Consider the following 20,243-nt stretch of genomic DNA (forward strand, 5'->3'; position numbering starts at 1 on the left):
CTCATGAAGCCATCCACTTTCCTTCAACTGAGCATTTGACTGTCTACTTAAAACCACACTGATCTGAAAGAGCAGAATGTGATGCAGTTAGACTCCACAGTGCATCGAATGTTTCGATGCACTGTCTCATCTCCCTGTCGTCTGTCTCATCTCCTTCCTCTTCACACTTCAGCTCCCGTCACTGCTTCAGTGGATACACTCGGTTTTCTGCTCGTCTCTCTGTGATTGTAGCTTCTCCTATAACAACCGGTTTCCACTGGTTGGCAACAGAACCAATAGAGGTAAACAGTAGTATCAAGAGTGAAGATTAACGGTCAATACCATTATCAAAAGATACTGTATTTTTGGACATACCACTACCGCCCAACAATCTTTCACGTCTTCTCCACCACCCTCATTCCAACCGGTGGACACGACACACGATACACCCACTGATGTTGAAAACCGTATTGGCTCCAACATTTGGTTAAAACTCTCTTTTTGTGGAATATGGGTAATTGTGTTTGAAGAATAATAACAAATTAAAGTATATACACAGATTGACAGTGCATGTTAACATGTTTCAGAAATACTTTACAGTGACACGCACCCCTCATTGGCTCCTTCACATCAAACATCAAGACGCAGTAGAGATAAAGTATCAGGAAAAGAGTTACTTACTAGAAAAACATTCAGTTCCATTTGTCTTCCCACTCACTGGTACTTTGTGATAAACTCTTTGACTTCACTTCAGGACATAACCACCATCTACTCTTTTCCATCAGTTTGTGTTTTCTGAAGTGATATTATTTGATTATTATTAAACAATCCCTTCCCAAGACAGATTAATAATCGCCTCACTCCCTAAAGTAAATCAATCCTGTTTGAAACCATTTTAATGAAGCAGCACAGTCAGTTGTGGATCAACACAACACGGCCTCTGATCCAGCATCTGTAAACAAGAGCCAGCGTTTCATCTCTGCTGGAACCAGAGAGAAAAAAACGCTGAGGCAGCTTTGTTTACTCACGGTTGAGGAATCAAACAAGGGGCCTTCAGTGGGGAGTGTGGGGAAAGACGTGAAGAAGAGGAGCACCGCTCCCCAGAGCACGGACAGATGACGGCCTGAGGCCAACAAGCTCAGCACTGACGCTGACACACTCACTGTTGCTGCTTTCACTGACAGTCAGTAACATTCAGAGCCTCAGAGTGCAGCGATTTCGTTTTTCACTTTCACAAGGTTGGTAGACATGCAGATTTGAAGCAGCAGGGACCAAGGTAGCCTGACATCCACTCCTTAGTTTGGGTCAAAAAGTGGATCCTACATTTCCCACAATGCAACTGGATACAGTCTTTCATTAGACCTTCTCTGCCTGGTTAAAGCTCCCGGCCTTCGAACGCCACACCTGTAGTTTGTGACTCAAGCGTCATCCCCACTACAACATTATGGTTTCATTATGGAGGGTTGGAGAGGTGACGACATGTCGCCTGCATCAGTCACGACTCCACTACCAGCGGTGAAAAGTGTTTTCTGGAACTAAGACACTCTGCTCCTGTTGACACTGGCACGCCCAGTGTACGTGAACGGTCACGTGATGTATTCAGATGTGTAAGCATGATGGGGATTATTATATATGTGGAGCTAAAACAATAGTGTGGATGGAGATTGCGTTAGTTTAAAAAAAAGCTGTTTTAGAATTTAAACGTATAAGTATGGAGATACTTTAGTTTCTACTCTCAAGCCCGTAACCCTGTCGACGTCACTACGGCATCAGTGGGGTTAGTTTTCAGACTTGACATACAAGTGTTTCCTCAGGCCGAGTCAACTGATGTGTTTTATTGGTGGAGTGCCCCTTTAACACAAACACCTGACAATGGTTTATCTTTGACATGTGGCACTCTGAAAGGTGATGGGGGAAAGCCAGTTGTCCAACAGATCCACTCCAGCCAGGAACAGAGGAGGATTGGTCACTGTGTCTCTATCCGACCGGCAGGGGGGCGAGGGGAAGCGAGGCCAAGCATTACAGCAGGAACAATCACAGACGTCATGGCAAACATCATGCTCTCTTTCCCCCACTGCAGCCCCAGACCCACTGCCTCGCTCCAGTCCGTTAGCAGGGAGCTTTTCAAAGCACGACTGCGTAGGAAAACATCCAGCTTCATAGAGTGGAGCGGTGACACCACAGAGATATCTGATATACTACTGTGCACGTCAAAGTAGGCGTGATCCGGCCACACACACACACACACACACACACACACACACACACACACACACACACACACACACACACACACACACACACACACACACACACACACACACACACACACACACACACACACACACACACACACACACACACACACACACACACACACACACGCGCGCGCGCGAAGGGGGCGGAGCAGGAAGTTCTAACTGCCTCTACTTGGCTCTTATAGTTTCAGGCCATCACTTTGTGTGGGATATGATGACATCATGTGTCGTCCTCATCGTCAGATTTGATCCTTTGACTGTGGAGGACAGTTACAGTTGAGGTTGTTCTGTATGTTCCACATGTGGGTGAATATTGTTCATCAGAATCCACCAACATTTAGCATCTTAAGAAAAACTTCTGATGATGATCCTTCCTATAGATTCACTAGTCTCAATCAAATGTCCAAGAGAAGTTGGTCTCTGATGGACGCGTCAGGAACTCAAACAGGCAGAGTCCTCTGTTTGGCCCACTGGACACAGCAGAGATGAGATGAGACATTCAAGCACACATCATCTGAGAACACGTTTCAAACGTCTCCATTGTCAAATAGACAAGTTGTGCCAGACTGCATTCAAGTTGATAATCTCCGTTCAACAGCCTGTGACATTCGAATACAGTAGGATATCATAAGACCCTCAACCGAAGTCAACAAACCATTTGAAGAAGAGAGGAAGTGAGGAAGGAGAAGAATGTTCCACGCGCTGGAACCATTCGATCATTCCATCATCCACAGCGCATCTCTTCCCGGTGTGAGCCTCATGAAACCCGACCCCCGGTCCACCCGGGAGAGACGCTCACTGTCCTCTGACATTGAACAACCCGCGAGGTCCAACAGAAGCTTGCTCTCTTACCTTCGCTCCATGACGCGCGACTCGCCTCGAGGCTTTGGGACCGGATTGAAAACACAAAGAGTCCGAAGTACAGAGATCGGTCACAGGTAGTGACGGAGGAGGACTGACGGAGGAGGACTGACGGAGGAGGATCGAAGGGGGACGGAGGAGGAGGACCGAGGAGGAGGAGGACTCTGCGCTCCGTCAGCGAGGCTCCACCACACGGAGCTCTGTGCTGCCTTCAAGCGCTCCGGGAAATACGAAAAGCCCGTTCCAACCACCCCGCGGGTTGAGTCAATATGAGGGATTGCGTCGGTCTGAACAACAGCTTCAGTTCCGACTGATATAAGTAATCAAAAAAGGCTCCTGTCCGTTTTGAGACAGCCCCCTCCCCCCTACAGCCCCCTGGTGGCCGGACTCACTTTCAGGTCCGACAGAGCGTGAAGCAGACACGGGACGGTGGGGAGAGCACAGTGGAAAAAACTCCTTCAGGCTCCTAACAAGCAGCATATGACACACAGTACACTCATATTGTAACCCAGGGTCGGCTGTCCCCTCTGAAGGGCCCTGAACCCATCTCCTCTGTCCCTCAGCAGACGTGGAGTCCTAACGAAGTCAAGGTCATTTGATCCAGAATCACAAGACCGGTCCGACTCTTCCACTGCATGTGATCGTGTTTAACAAGCTGCACAGTCACATGGACTCGACAGAGGGAAAGAAACACAAATCTGCATCTGATCGTTCTGTCGAGTTAGTCATTTAAACTCCTCCAATGTTAATGAGGACTTTGGGCCAAACCCGTTAAGTTATCCAACATTTCAAGTCAAGATTCCAAGTAATAAATATAATTGTGTGCAGCTGAACGTCAATGTTGGTGGTTCCCCTGGAACCCACTGGACTTTACAACTGAAAAATACATGGAGTAAAATGTCTTACCATTTAGTCCCTGAACTCATCATGAGAGGGAGTTGTAATAGAAGTCACGTTCTCTCACTTTAAATCATTTGTCTATTCATACACAATATTTAGTGTTGTTATGTTTCAAATGGTAGAGACAGTGAAGCAGCAGGTGGTAAGAAAACACCAGTCAATGATACAGGAAGTCAAAAGCTCCTGCCCTCATGTCATATGACTGAGAGTCAGGTGAAGTTATCACACTGCTGCTGCTTTGCATGGATCTAAATGATCTTTGACTCCCGGGACGTGGAGGGAATGAGGAAGTGTGTTTTACAGCTGCATGCCAGGAGCAGAATGCTGCTGTCTGTACATTTGAACTCCTACCTGCTGCTAAACGACTGGAAGCGTTGCAACAAAACATTCAACATGTGGCAGTTGGTTTAAGTAAAGACACAAAAGTAAAGGAGTAATGCAGCTGGAAAGCCCTCATCTCTCCGCTTCAGAACATAGTTGTAAGCAGGTAAGTAAACGCAGCACAACAACAGTCAGAGCAACACGTTGCACAAGGGGCCTCGCATACTGTAGCTCACAGCAGCAGGAAATGACTGAGATCCTGGGAACAGGAGGACACATCTCACTCTGTCTCACATTCTATCCCCGCTTCCCTCCGCTCTCCTTCACATAACCAGCTGTCTTGGCTCATGTAGGCTCACAGCTGCTTAAATCTCTGGTCTGCAGACATGACGAAGGCCCGCAGTGACGACTTCTTTCCTCTTCAAAGCTCATAACTCATTATTTTCCATATTGATGTGATAGAGAGAAGAGACTGTGGATACGAGGACTGATCACTTCTGTTTCTTTTGCCCCCTTTTTAACGGAAGCAGCATGTTAACAATTTCTATGGTTTTACTGGGAAGCGGGCAAGGGTAGTGGACTGGATCCTAGCAGAGAGGATCTGAACAGAGAGGATCTGAGTAGAGAGGATCTGAGCTAAGTTCCACTCTGCTCAGATCCTCTCTGTGTTGCTCCCTGTAGGAATGTGCTCTCTCAGTCACCATGGAGAGGGAGACAGAGATTCTTACTGTTGCAGGACAAAGCTCAGCGCTCAATGGATGGTTTACAGGCGCCCCTCATTGTAAAAGGATTAAATAAATCAAGGCCAGTGGAGACCCAGCACCGCGGCCCCCCTGCCGTGGCCTTTTCAGCTTCAACCAAACAGACACACACAAACAGAGCTGGCTCATCCAGACACAGGACGGCAGCAGTGACCGGCTCATACACCTGGAGGCTTCTGTTCATGAAGCACCACCCCTTCTTTATGTTGTTTCTCTTCTTTCACACAGAGACACCATGCAGAATGGACTCATGGTCTAATCTGAATTATGTCCATAATACAGCAGTGTGATAATAATCTTATTATTGTCATCGCAAAGTGAACACACACGCGCGCGCGCGCGCGCGCACACACACACACACACACACACACACACACACACACACACACACACACACACACACACACACATACACACACACACAGAGGGCACCTGTTGTGTCGTACACCAGCAGCAGACACAGTGTAGTGGGTTAAAGGTCACGAACAACAGTTTATTCTCGTCATGTAAATCAACAAAGAGTAAATCTTTACTCCTGTGACAGGAAAAAAGAAGAATCACACAGGAGTCACACAGAGGTGGAGGTAGGTTTTGGTTCGGGGGCTTTGGTCTACCTGAACTTATGCTGTAGTGGTTTAGCGGGTCGGCCACCCATGCACTGTCCTGTATAACACTCTCCATCTCCAAGTCTGCATGCGGCCCGATGCACAGATGGACCCACAGACAGATGGATGATGGATGACATGGAGACGTGAGAGAATCAGCAGAGGGAGAGAAGCACTTCAAGTTAGAAAACAGATCAACGGTCACTTTGCAACTTGAGGTTGTGAGACAGTGTACAGATTCAAACAAATGTGGAAATGAAGCATATCCAACTATAGAAACATTATATTCATCAGTAAAGTCTTTTTTAATGAGAGAACGTAGAAGTTATAATCCTTAAGATTTTGAAAGCCCATTGTTGTTCATATTTACGATCTGCATGTTTCTTAAAAGGTACATTGACATTCTGTAGTTTCTTCTCTGGAATTCAAACGGCCTCTGGAAGAATGAGGAGATACCATATTGTTGTTATCAGCCTCACTGAACACAGTGAGAGATGTATTAATACAAACACAACACTAGTAACATTTTCCAATGACAAACGTAGGAAACATCTCACAGTGACTCATCGAATCATGTCTCCGGGTCGTTTGGACGATTTGAAGAACGTCAGACAGTCATGGTTTCAGTTTTACTTCTATTTGCACTGTATGCAGCATGAAACCAGAGGGCATGTGCCCATGGTACCATGGAAACCGGCCAATCATCAACAGATAGAGCAGTTGTTCTTCGGTTGTATTTATGACTAGTTACTACTCTCGGGGTGTTTGCTGTCCACTGATTTCCAGTGATTGTATTGGGGGGGCTACTGACTACTGATTTCTGGGACCTGAATTATTAAACCGCACTCTCACCAGTAGGCACCGGTGTTGCCAAATCAACCAGGACTAAAAATCCTAAGGATTATAACTTCAGGTACAAGCACCAAAACTTGGATGTACAGAAAATGATACGTGTTTTTGTGTGAGTGAGTGAGTGAGTGAGTGAATGCGGGGTGAGTGGACTTGGTGGATGAAGAGTGTATACAAACACGCACAGGGGGGGAAGAGGTTCCAAGAAGCAGGCTGCAGGCCAGAGCAGGGGGTGGCTGAGGCAGAGGAGTCACAGTCAGATGCAACGAATCAAGACACATGCTAACACAAGAGTACAAACCCTGAGCAGTGTTAAAGAAGCACTGGGCAGTGAGACAAAGAGACGGCAGGTTCACACTTCTGACAATCAACTTACACCAGTGAAGTGACTCAACTCACTGAACAGCTTCAGAAAATTACTCTTTGATTTTTACTATTATATAATATACATATAGCTGATTAAACACAATTAATTATGCTATATAAAAATGGGGACTTCAATCTTTTAGCTGTAATAATAGACTTGACCTGCCGATACTCTGTGCTTGATAAAAAAAGGATAAAGACATGCAGATATGGAACAAAAAGACAGCAACAAGCATTAACACGTGTCTCTGTGCGCAGGAGCAGCAGGAAGATTAAGTGGAGCCTTGGACGGTGGAGTGAGTTGTGTGTTGCACTGCAACAGGTAACTGATGCATTTATGATCAGTCACACTTTGACTGGCAGGGAAGATAATATGACTGAAGAGCTTGTGGGGGGGTGTGTTGTTTTATCTCTCTCATGACATCACCCTATTTGACTGGACAGGAAGCTCCCGGCTCCGACAGTGAGTCACACTGATCGGTCTGTGGATGTGAATGTGTGGCGTGGATTGGTACAAGACATTGAGGCTCGCACACAGCAGCTGCAGTGAGTGAGAGAAGCTCACGTCTGCACCATAGCACTGAATAAATGTTCCATTTGATGTTTTAATATATGTAATATATTTGTCTTGGACACACTACAGAGCTTATCTGTTTGCTCTGGATGGCAATAGATTAGATTAGCACAGTGATCTGCATAGTGCTGAGTCAATATAGCATGATGAGTGGGCCATTACAGGGGTGATGTGTTAGAGTTATTTCTGTCACTGTAACATGATCATATATTGAATTTATCTTTACTCTAATGAACATTTAGCTTAACTCTGGTCTAAACAGGTAGCGATCTCTGTCGCTGGTCACTGGTGTCGGGATTTTACTCACATTCATTCAGACAAAATCTGTAATTTGTCCATTGTACTGAGTGTGGTGAAAATAATTTTATATTGGACTTTTATGTGGCAAATTTAAAGGAAACATTAACACTATCTGCATCACACACATCACACATCACACAGCTTACAGCATTCAAGTGAAGGGAAGTTCACCCACCCACCCACACGCACGCACACTTCCTGTGAACAGTTGAGGAGGAGGAGCAGCAGTACCTGGTTTTGGCACCGAGTTCGTCATAGACTGCGGCACCTTATCATTTATGAGCTCCACGCACTCGCTGGGAAAGAAGCCAACCTGGAACGAGAACAACAGTGAGGTGAGAGTTTAGATCATAACATGAAGACTGTAAGAAACAGACAACACGTATCTACACAGACTTTATTTTGCAACACAGTGTTAACCCCCCTAACTCTAATGCACGCACAATCATATAATGTGGACATACTGTTTTAATCCAATATTAATTATGAATCACTTGTAATATAAAGCAGACTGTATCTAGTTTCTAATAGTTCAGTTTGTTAAAAAAATCAATGGCAAAAATTTATATTGGATTTATATTTTGCGTTTTGAAGAAGTGTGTGTGTGTGTGTGTGTGTTTGGGCGTACCTGAAAGCCATGCTTGCCCCTCCACCATGTGGTGTCTTCTTTAGGGGGCATGTCAATCACTGACACAATGTCGCCAACCTGCAGAGGAGGAAAAGGTAAAAGATTACAGATGTGTCTGAGCGTCCCTTTACTTCTCGTCGATAGGAGACATCAGTGATACATCATACATCATACAGCAAGAGCTCAGAACCTGAAGTCAATAATACTATTCAGCTGTAGGTTTTGCACGAACATTTGTACCAGAGACGACAGCTTTACTGCCCCTTCTGTTCTTTTTCTCCTTCTGTGTCTTATTCTCTTGGTCAATGTGATAAAATGATTCTGTGCAGCAACACACGAGGAGATATCTGCGAGGAGATTCTAATGGAGACTCAGGGTGGTGAACGTCACCTCGAAGGACAGCTCGTCTGAGGCCTGAGCGATGTAGCGCTTGATGACGTGGGCGGCAGCGATAGCCGGCACGTTGATGGACGACTCTTCATGGACCAACAGATGATTCCCCTTGTTGTCGACCTAGTACACATCACACACACACACACACAAGTCATTTCAACACAAGTATCAATGTACACAATCATCAATCTTTTTGGAGAATAACATTCTCGTTTCATTGAGGCTGTCAGATGTTGTATGAGCTCAACGGTTATTACTGTGCTGTTAAATAAATGTGTGATTGACACGTCACCAAACATCCCTGTTCGTCTGTTTGCACGTATTATTCAAAGTGGTCTCAAATATTTCCAGACTGGAGGATGAGCGTGCCACATAGAGTTTTCTTTGGTCACGTAAAGAAAAGTGAATTCAGCACAACTCATTTTCTACCAGCATCTTCACGTATTCTCACTGTGGTGAGGAATTAAGGATTGATGTCAATATCTACAGTGACACGGCAGTGTTATTTGACTACACTCCTGCGTATCCAGTAGAGGTTTTTGTTACACTACAAGGCCCCAGGCCCTTGCTTTAGTTTCGATTTTTGCAGTCTGACATCGGAATTCTTTGATGTGTATCTCAGATATTCAGGCAGCAGAAAGAATACTACAGTGTTTTCTTAAATGACTGTTTCATCAGCTGTTTCATCTAAAACCTAATCTTTGATACACACACTTTCACTGTCAGTGTTCTCCATGCAGGCTCACCTCCATCCACGTGAGAGCCGGCCCACAGTTGATCTTGTTGTCAGCAATGGCCGAGAGCCGGGAGAGGTAAGCCAACAACATCTGGGAAACTGACTAACATGGAACATGGAACATGGAACATGGAACATGGAACACACACACACACACACACACACACACACACACACACACACACACACACACACACACACACACACACACACACACACACACACACACACACACACACACACACACACACACACACACACACACACACACACACACACACACACACACACAGTGTTGGTCATTACACTGACTTACTGTGGTCTCTATTACTATTATCCATTCACTAATACAATCATCCACTATTAATGCACTAAATATTAAAGATAGCTGTTCAAGTCTCTGGCTCCTTCCAGGGACAGATCATTAGGCTGCATGTCAGTGAACCACCTGAACAGACGTTTATTCTGACATGTCCTGGTGCCCAACATCCACACATGCTCCATGTAAACAGCAGCTCTTGAGGATCAGATGTTCTTGTCTAAACCTGCAGTTACATCTCTATATATAAAATTAAAAACTTGAAGGCAGTATACGCAGCTCCTGGTGAAATTAAAACCACGAACTGTGGGCAGCTTTGAAAAGCTTTGATTCTGTCCACACACACAATATCCCTCAGGAATGAACTGGTTTAACCAGTTTGCTGTGATACCTCTGCATCTCTTTGAGCCTCAGTCTGACCGTAAGGGTTTCAGATGGCTCACGATACTGAGGAGGAAATAACTGGCAAAATATCCCGTGATGCATTACCAAGGAATAAGCCATGTAGATCACATGTGAGCTTTAAGCAAAGCGAGGAAATAATAATGCAGAATACTACACAAGTTAAAATGTGAAGAAGGTTTTGTATTGGCTCACAGGCCTGGGTGTGTTCAGTTCTTACCTCCGACTGGTCCGTCAGACTCTCAACTCGAGGCAGCTCCGGCAGCTGAGAGAAGCGTCTGTCATATATGCAGAGGTGTAGGTGCTTGTCCAGGACACGGAAATCCTCATAGCTGCGCTTCACAATCCAGCTTCGACCCTTCCAGATGACGGAAAAAAAGAAAAAGAGAAATGTGAGTGCAGCCAGCGAGGAGACAAAGACAGAGCTGAATGTGAATAAAGTGTTCAGTTAGTCGTTTGTCACTAACTAACATGGGGAAATGAATCTGTCTTAATGAACACGCTGTGACGACGAAATCACACAAAACGCAATTGATGAAATAAATTCAATTCAAAAGTTCACCACATCAAGGTAAAGGGGATGGTGTGCCAGTGTTTACAGCTCAAAGTCAGTTACTGCTGTTTTCATGTCTTTTCATGGAGAGCCTTTATTTCTTAAAACTCATGATGATAAATATAAATTCCGATCGGGCAATTCGATGACAGGTTAGTAAGAAGGAGACTGCTCGTCAGTCTAGTTAAAAAACACCGACCAGTGAGGATTTTTTTCCACCTTTTCATATTAGTCAATTTCTGACTCAATGATTGCAGGAGCAAAGACCCCACGTCACTGGATAAACTCCCATTTGCTTACAGGCCCCAGCTGATTGACAGAGGATGTGATATCCTCCTCACTGTACACTGCACTCACTCACCTGAACAACAAAGCCCCCCACACTAGAATGCTGTACGTGGATTTCACTATTATCCCACAGAGACTAGTGGAGAAACGTTCTCTGCTTTCCCTTAATACCTCCACCTGTCGCTGGATTCTGGATTTCCTGACAGAGACTGGTCAGTTCGTGTTGGCAGTAGAACCTCCAGCTCCATCACACTGAGCACTGCAGCTCCCGCGGGCCTGTGTGCTCAGCTCACTGCTGTCTTCTTTTGCGAACACGTGACTGTTCAGCCTCGTCAGTGGCCTTAGACAAGACTGGGGAGGTGCTCGTCACAGCCCTCAGGATCGGCGGCTCACCAACAATGGCCGTCACACGAAACCATCAAGAAATGCAATATGGAAAAGGACACGAGCCAGGAACCAAGAACCTTGATCACCGTCTATCACTGTGACTGAAGCCAGTTGGGAGAGAGAGGAGAAAAGACAGTTCTGGTGATACTGATGCTCTAGCTGCATCCATACACACTTCTCACTGTCCTCACGCCTACAACATGCCCATGGCCTGCCAGGACTTCCCCCCTCAGGAGGCTGATTGGTCTGAACCACTGTGGTTTGGCCAAAAGCGAGTAGTTCGGATTTCCGCTTGTGAGAAATCCAATTGCCCCGCGAGTTTACCTGGTCCGTGAACACCAACAGGATCGTCACACGGGCCCAGCAAACATCTGAAGCACTGAAGCACTGAAGCAGGCCCTAAAACTGTCTTTCCTCAAGGCTGCGTGCCTTTACCACTTCTTTTCTCCCTGTTCACCAAGAGCTGCACGTCCAGTCGTCAGTCAGTCAAGCTCCTGAAGTTCACGTACGACACCACTCTCATCAGGCTCATCCCAGACGGAGATGAGACCGCCTACAGGTGGGAGATTGACCATCTGGTGAACGACCTGGAGCTCCAACACTCTGAAGACAGTGGAGATGGTTGTGGATTTCAGAAGGGACACAGCCCCACCCTCCCCCATCCCCCTCTGTGAGACCTTCTGCTTCCTGGGAACCATCATCTCCCAGGACCTCAAGTGGGAGCAGAACATCAGCAGCCTCACAAGAACGCTCAGCAGAGGATGTGCTCCCTGAGGCAGCTGAAGAAATTGAACCTGCCGACGGCGATGATGGTGAACTTCTACACTGACATCATCGAGTCCATCCTCACCTCCTCCTTCACCAGGTGGTGCGCTGCTGCCACTGCAAAGGACACAAGCAGACTGCAGCGCATTGGCCACTGTGCAGAGAAGGTGACTGCAACCTGCCGTCCCTCCAGGACTCTGAAGCTTGCAGGACCCCTCCCACCCGGGACATACACTTTTCAAAATGCTCCTCTGCCGCAAGAGGTTGAGGTCTGTCAAGACCAACACCTCCCGTCACAAAGACAGTTTCTTCCCTTCTGCAGTCAGCCTCACCAACAAGGCCAGGAGGCCGGAACACCCACTGACGCCAAACTGGGCTCAATAAATGTTAGTGATCTTAGTGATTTAGGCCGTGTGTTGTATACAATGTTAGTGTGTATATTGATTCATGGTTCATCTGCCCTATGTAATGTTTTGCATCTTGGTCCCACAGAATGTTTTTATTCAGCCTCTGTTTAAGAGAAAATGACAATAAACTTGATTGGATTGATTTGATCTGTGTGGATAACAGAGAGCCTCGGGTCGCCCTGTCAGCACATCAACAGTCTCACTGTCTAAAACCTTTCTGAACCACAGTGCAGTGAAGTTTCTCTGGTATAGACTCTTATTGTAATGTCACTAATACAATGGAACAGTCTGTAGAAAGAAAGAGGGCATCAACTCTGCCATGGCCTTGTACACTTTCACATCAGTGGCTTACTCAGCCCTTCCAAGTGAAATGCAGTGATTGGATGCCAACAGTGCAAGTGCAAACCAAGAGAAGTCTGCCCTCAATCCACCACATTAAATGTAACTTTAGTAAAAAAAAAAAAAATGTAAAAAATCCAAGAGTGATTCCATGGATTTGTTGTTTCTTTCTCATCCAGAGAGAAAAGGCTCCAAACCACAAAGCTCCACCGAGAGAAACTAGTGGTGGAAAAAGTCTCTGCTTTGATTTGGCCTGGAGAGACGTGTCTGTCGCAGGGCCAGGGCTTGTGACTGGGACTGCACTGCACCACTCAGCCCACCGGCTCTGTGGGCCCGGGGAAGTCTTTATGGTTTCCTGCCCCACTTTCAGTTGGTGCCCCCCCCCCCCCCCCCCCTCTGGGTTTGTGGAGCTGAACCAGTCTCCCCGTGCTGTGCTACTTTCTGTGTTTAAAGCGCTGAGTGCAGAACTCAAGGACGACTACCCGACAGTTTTTTATTTTTCCTTTTCCAAATAGAACTGGTGCAGATCAAGCAGTTTTCCGATGGCTGCGAGGAGTCGGAATTTCCAAGTGCACGGCTGCATACTGATGTGGCCTTGCCAAGGTTGATCTGTCGCGGGACGTGCATGAAACCAGAATCAAATATGTCACTTGAGGAAGCTGGGGCGAAGCTTCTGAGCAGCCGGTGCTCCTGTGTGTTCTACTCAAAGGCTTTGCTCAAATTTAGGGCAAATCCATTTTCATGCAAAACTTTGTATATGATGTAATCATAAATAATTTGTCTGTTACTTTATTCTGACATCCCTCCTTCAAAAGGAATATTCAAGACGACCAAGCCAATTTTTCTACTTTGATAAGACCTCTGCTGTAAAACTAAACAAGGAATGTACAACTAGCTGGAAGCAGCACACAAACTCTCTGATATCCTCCAAGAGATCAACAGGAAGAATGAAATCAACATGGGTCATATTCTGTGTGCAGCACTTGGGTGAAGCTCAGCGTTTGAAGAGTCACAGTCCTAAGGCCTTTTCAGAATCGCTCCCCCAGCCTGGCATGCATCCACAACTCTTTTCAATCCCAGATCTAAATTCCCACATAACTTGGATGTTTGAAACAATAAGTTAGGTGTTTCAGTGACGTGTGAGTTTGAGCTGTAGGACCACGGCACTCTGCACAGGTCGGACTGAACCATCGGTCGGGGGTTGGAAATCTCCTCTGACAAGATTTCAAGAGAAAAGTCGAAAGCATGAAAACATTTAAAAAAACGTGTGGATGTCGGTATTTTCAGTGAAGTGGAGCCTGAGTGGGAGTTCATATATAATTACATTTAAGTATATACGTGCTTGTGGGTGGTTGGGTTTGTATCTACATTCCTGTGTGACTGCAACACGACGTGCAGTGTCCGCTGTCTTACCTGGCAGTAAATATGAACCAGATACACCAGCTCCTTGGACTCGTAGCCGTTCCTCGTCACTTCACAATGTTCATCCCCGAGGGACAACTGAGACACAAAGAGAGAGACAGAGAGTCAGACAGTTCATTGTAACAACATTTAGCCTTCATGCATCTCAGTGGGAGGGAAAAGAATCATCATCTCAAGTCTAGCGCAACCGAGACGCTGCACGTGCCCAGCGCTCGACAGGACACGTGGGTGGACGACACAACTTTCTACTCCAGTTTGAGTTCTGTTCATGATCCCATCTTTGTCAAACGTGTCAGGCAGCGTGGGCGTGAAATGAAGCAAAGCTAATACGAATAAAAGATTTTTACTTTCCATTTCATTTAATGACGCAGCCATGATTGTGTCCATCAGAAGTGTAATGTGATGTAGCTTTAATGAAGAGCTGGAACCAAATCTAAAATAAATATGAGTTGCTGACACAGTGCGGGAAAAGTGTGTTAACTTTGAAGAACTATGGGGAAACTGAGGATTCTGGTTCCCAGTGTTCCATCCTGACATCGCTGAGCTTCTGATCACAGAACTCATCTGTTCTTCATGGATATCACAAAGCAACTGACAGGAACAATCCACTTCTGAAAATAGGTGATGTTGTATAAGATGCGGATTATACTTTTGACCAAATACAGAAGAGAAACAACACTTATTTTGAATTTAGTCACAGCATTTTGGAATATTCGATTCCTTTTTTTTTGCATCAAATCAGGAAATGTAAAACACTTCTCAATCTCCAAATCCAGGTGTTTCTCAAAACATGAATCACTTGTGTGCAGATGTCACACTGTAAACACTCCTTCCTGAAGCCACCGAGCTCTTCTGAGGTCGCGATGCTGAATCTGAATTTCAGGTTGATTTTATGGGGGGGGGGGTTGTTTCTGTTTCCATCAGAAACATGAGTTTATTATTTAATGCCGCTGAGAATACGCTTGGCAGGATCAGTTTTCTCTAAACTGCTCAGGCGTCGACATGTCCATTAGTCTGCGGCTGCCTCTCTTCTACATCTGACAGAAATATGTTTCTCTATCTGCTCGTTAGCACAAGAGACACAACAACAGGCCTGGAGAAGACTGAAGGTAAGTGCTCACTAGACAGATACAGTCGGAGCAATGTCCCCGACAGAGAAACCCAAGGGGGTTTTTGTCCCTGTTAAAGTGGGTTTGATTCAAAGGCGGTTGTTAATGGAGGGGCAGCAGCAAATAGAGCCTTCACAGAACAACGGCGTTCTTTTCTCTTTTCAGAGAAACCAACTAGGATGACATCACGTGACCTCATTACCTCTCTGTTGTTCAGAATCAGCACTGAGCAACCCAGAAATGTTTTGCACTCGACACACTAGCCATTCTCTCGACAAGGCAGCCAGCAAAGGCTATAAAAACAAACGTTGGACGCCAACCAGCAGAACTGCAGAAGGGCTTTCTCCCTTTCAGTGCATGGGTTTATGGGTTTGGACCCACAGTGTAGTTCAGGAAAAAGAAGAGCTGCAACAGAGGAGACTTGAGCTGGGAAGACATCAGAACATGTCTAAACCCTGCTATGAGATTGTCTGGATGTTTTTCAAATGGAATATTACACGTCTTATTGATTATAGCTCTTCATCTTTGATTCAGGCGAGTGTTATTCCCACATCCTTGCACATAGGCTGCTGTCAGATTTGAACAAAGGTGGATGTATTCTTGCAGACGACTCAGTTATGGTTCATCCTGAGGGGAGAATGAAAGTCTGAACCACACGCCCTGTCAATCCGTCCAAAGACAACAGAGAAATGTCAACCTCATAGTGTTGCTGGAGGTGAAGTTAGGTCAGAGCCCTTCTGCTCTGGGCACATGGATATCTGTACAAAATGTAACGGCAATCTTTTTAATATTCATACAGATACGTTAGTCTGGACAACTGAACCAACAGAGCCATGTCACGAGCACGGACGAAGACGAACCGAAGAATGTTTTTCTGAAAAGAAACGTAGAAGTTGTGATATTGATAAACATCTGTCAAAGGGGATTTATCAATGCAAGAATAGAAGTGTACTGAGTCAGTTGTATTAATGATCAGGCTCTGTTGGTTTGGCAATCACAACCTGAAAAACAAAAACCTTTATGATCGCATGCTGAGCTCCATGGACCCTCCAGACCAGGGTGGGGGAGGGCCAGGCCAAAAATAAATACATATACCATGAAATAGTAGATGAACATTTCCTTCAGAGTGGTCCCTCATCAGGTCCTGACTGAAACACATGTAGCTCTCACATTTCACCGCTGACAAGCAACATAGTCCTGAACAGAAAAGTATATAATGGACAAAGTAAAAGTACTGAAGTAAAAGATAAACTGAACTAAAAGATAAACCAGTGTGTCTAGTTTGTGGGGTCGTGGTCACATTAAAAAGCCAAACTCAAGTGTCATTAGAGCTGGAAACTGGACAAGTTACAAGGAGACATGCTCTTTGATAAACTTAACGCTCTTCGGTGGTGGAAATATGGACGAACACTGCAAGAACCGTCCAGTTCTTCTCTCTCGATGGCTTTAAAACAGACCAACTAGTCATTTCTATGTGGGATCACTGCGGAGTTCAATTCGTCTTTGAAACCCATGGCACCAGGATCTGTTTGAGCAAGTTAGCAGCATCATCATCGTCGTCTTCATCATCACCACCATGTCACGTTAGATGCCCCGCCAAAGAGAAGCAGTTACAGCCAGTGCAGTGGAGGCGGGTGTGATAAATGTCTTCCATCATTTAGAATGACCCTCTGAGGACGTTATTAAAATCCTCTGCTGCTTTACACAGCGAGTTTAATCCGCGCTCTAATCTTCCCAGAAGTGACACTCACACATTTCTGAGGTCTCATCTAGTTCTGTCAAACGTCTGTTCCCTAATAACATTTCTCTACAATAAAAAAAGGTATGAGTTTGTTTTTTAATTCCATCTGCCAAAGGCTTTTAAACTAAAACGTTGGCACATTTCTCTTCTCTGCTTTTCCTGGATTTGTTTTTTGATGTGACACTAATGTTAAGCTGTGTACTCGCTTTTATTCATTGCTCTTTTTAATTCTTTGCAGCATTTATTATGAATGACTGCTGTATGGAAGCCAAACATAAACGCTTTCCTCTCCTCTTCATCTCAAACACACCTTCACACCACGGGAATGGTCTGGAAGTATTTCAGGTCGCTCACATAAAAGCATGACTTCAATCGTGTGGAACCGACAATGAAGCTGCAGGATGACGACGACACAAAGGTCAGATCACAAAAGGCTCTGGCGTGTTTCTGTAGTACACTGTAACAAGAGTGATGAAAGAAACTGTTCAGTTCTGAGATATGAACTAAAGTAACAAGCAGCTTATGTGACATTATTCAAAACAAGATGAAACAGTTCTATCTCATCAGGCACCATCACATCTGGCTTCTCCTCAGCACATTTGGTAAAAAACACCATCGACAGTGTGATGATGATGATAATAATGTGAATGGAGAAACGACGACAGCCTCTTGGAAAGACATGATTCACTATGTGATGGGCTTAAACACTCGTGGACTCGTATAACACTGTTGGAACCACAACAGTAAAAAATACATTTATGTGGAGACACAGCACAGGACATGTGTATATATATATAAACTAATGTTGACCGTGCGCCTTTGTGTATTTCAATGTTTTTTTTGTGGTACAAAATGTGCAGACTACGAAAAGGAATGTAACTACTGGGACAATAAAGACTTTCATCCATCAAGTTGATACTGGAGAACCAGAGATAACACTTTGTGGGTCAGGGGTGTGCTATGCTAGTAGTGACTAATGGGAGGAGGGGGAGGGTTCAGCTGTCAGTCAAACCGAGTGGCGGCCCACCGTGACATCACCCGTTGGTTTTGTGAGCGGCGGTTGGGAAGCCAACGCCATCTTGGTTTTAATGCAACCAGACGTAGGAGCGGTGGGTTGGTCTGACCCACTGGGTGTCCACATACACCTGCACCGATTGGATGGTACCAGCTGTTAATCACACTGTATCCACGCCCCATGTGGCTGTAAATGGACCATAATGTCAAATGAACATCATGTGTTGAAGAAGACTTGAAACTAGTGACTGAACCATAAACTGTTTACTGACGTTATAAATCAAGTGAGAAGTGGAGTAATGTTCTCATAGAGTCGCCCTCTGCTGGTCAGAACACAGAACACAGGCTTCAGGCTCTTTCTGGACCCGGAGACAACGTTTTTTTTCCTGTGGTCCAAAACCTGAAGTGACATCACGTGAGGACATTGATCAGACTTCACACAGCTGGAGACAACTTATCCGCAGCAGTACTGCCCAACACCTGCACGCTAACATTGATGTGTCAAATTCATAGTGAGCATAATGTTCACATTAAATACATATATATAAAATGAGTTTGGTAAACTAAAGTAGGGGCCTTTAGGTGAAGTGTTTCAGTCAACAGAGGTTCTACTTTCTCAAGAATCCTAAACCAACTTCCTGTGAGCAACAACAAACAGTATATACAGATATGTACATGTACTGAAAAATAGTTTCTAATGTAAAGACTGTGTGAGTACTGAACAGTCAGTTTTCTCTACAATTCTATACACAGGACTCTGAGATTATTGTTGAACACCACCAGACGTTCACCACTAGACGGTGTCGGTTTTCTGTCTTTACAATATGAATAAACATCCCACAGTGTATGAGCCGAGGACTGATGCTCACATCTCTAGTCTTCTACAGGAACACACAAGAGATTAATAATCCAGTGTGTCTGTACAGTGCTGGTTAGCTCCAAGCTCAACTTGTGGAAACTTTTCCACTTTTGCTGAAGACTTTAAATACAAAAACCAGCCTGCTCAACAGTTTCACCACTTCAGCAAAGTGCCTCTGCTTTTATCCAAATGACGAATGATGACCAGATCCTCTCCACCCAGCGGAGCGACAGGTCGTCAACACATCTCATTATCATTTGATTTCAATCCAATCGTGCCAGTCTTGACCATAAGCACCAGAATAATAAAGTGAGGACAGCTTATCTTTCACACAATATAATACTTCATGTTAATATGAATGTCCTGGGTCCAAACCTCAAAGATGTTAACAATGGAACACACTGTATCAGACCCTTGTGATCAGACAACAGATCCACATCTGTAGGTGATGTGTGCAGGCTCATAACACCGTGGTGGTCATCTTCCGAAGAGAACATGGTCCCGACAAAGGTTTGTGCAGAAGCTCAATCTGACCGTACTCTGGAACACGGAGACACGGAGGAAGCACGACTGTAGAACAGCTGCAGAAAGAAAAGAAGTCAAAGAGCAGTTGTACTCACAGCAGTTTCACTCTGGTTTCCCCTCGTCCCTTGTTTTAGCTCCTACACTCTTCGTCCCTTGGTGCCGTGGGGCTTCATGCTCAGAGCTTGCCCCTCCACAGCTCTCAAACACCTGTCCCCCGACTCTATTTCTCAGTGCGAGTGTGAGAATGTACCTCCCCTCTCGCAGGGTCCTGTTTCGCGTGTCCGGAACACAATTCCCCTCAGTGGGACGTAAATGTCAGCTCTCCACTTTCTTTCACATGCAGTGTAAGCTCTCCTGGCGTGGGATTCAGAGACGGGGGAGGCAGTAATATTAGCAGCAGCTCCAGCAGCAGCAGCAGCAGTGTTTGGAGCGAGAAAGGTGGTGGTGGCGGTAGTTCGGTGGATTCCTCAGTGGGTTAGCTTTCATCTCCTCCATTTTGCCCCCTCTCCCATCCTGCGGTTGTGATGCCCCATTCTGATTTACTTGCCTTCTTTCTGTTGTTCGCTCCCTGGCTCCGATGGC

The 20,243-nt window shown here is 45.4% G+C and overlaps 1 protein-coding gene across 11 annotated transcripts in view; it reads right to left on the reverse strand.

The window, feature by feature from the left end:
* arhgap32b (Rho GTPase activating protein 32b) overlaps positions 1 to 20,243 on the reverse strand; it is a 69,539-nt gene that overhangs the window by 11,627 nt on the left and 37,669 nt on the right. For 6 of the 11 annotated variants that reach the window (XM_035625797.2, XM_035625793.2, XM_047329203.1 and 3 more), the window contains 8 exons: positions 14,405 to 14,491; positions 10,473 to 10,610; positions 9,542 to 9,634; positions 8,793 to 8,915; positions 8,403 to 8,480; positions 8,006 to 8,087; positions 6,720 to 6,770; positions 5,695 to 5,769 (listed from right to left, as the gene is read on the reverse strand). In XM_035625797.2, the coding sequence (XP_035481690.2) occupies positions 5,695 to 5,769; positions 6,720 to 6,770; positions 8,006 to 8,087; positions 8,403 to 8,480; positions 8,793 to 8,915; positions 9,542 to 9,634; positions 10,473 to 10,610; positions 14,405 to 14,491 (727 nt within the window). Of the gene's footprint in view, positions 1 to 3,089; positions 3,539 to 4,004; positions 4,134 to 5,694; positions 5,770 to 6,719; positions 6,771 to 8,005; positions 8,088 to 8,402; positions 8,481 to 8,792; positions 8,916 to 9,541; positions 9,635 to 10,472; positions 10,611 to 14,404; positions 14,492 to 20,243 lie in introns of those variants that run through there. The other 5 variants (XM_047329204.1, XM_035625802.2, XM_047329208.1 and 2 more) reach the window with 5 other exon arrangements.

The sequence above is a fragment of the Scophthalmus maximus genome, chromosome 2 (genome assembly GCF_022379125.1).
Source record: "Scophthalmus maximus strain ysfricsl-2021 chromosome 2, ASM2237912v1, whole genome shotgun sequence".
NCBI lineage: Eukaryota > Metazoa > Chordata > Actinopteri > Pleuronectiformes > Scophthalmidae > Scophthalmus > Scophthalmus maximus.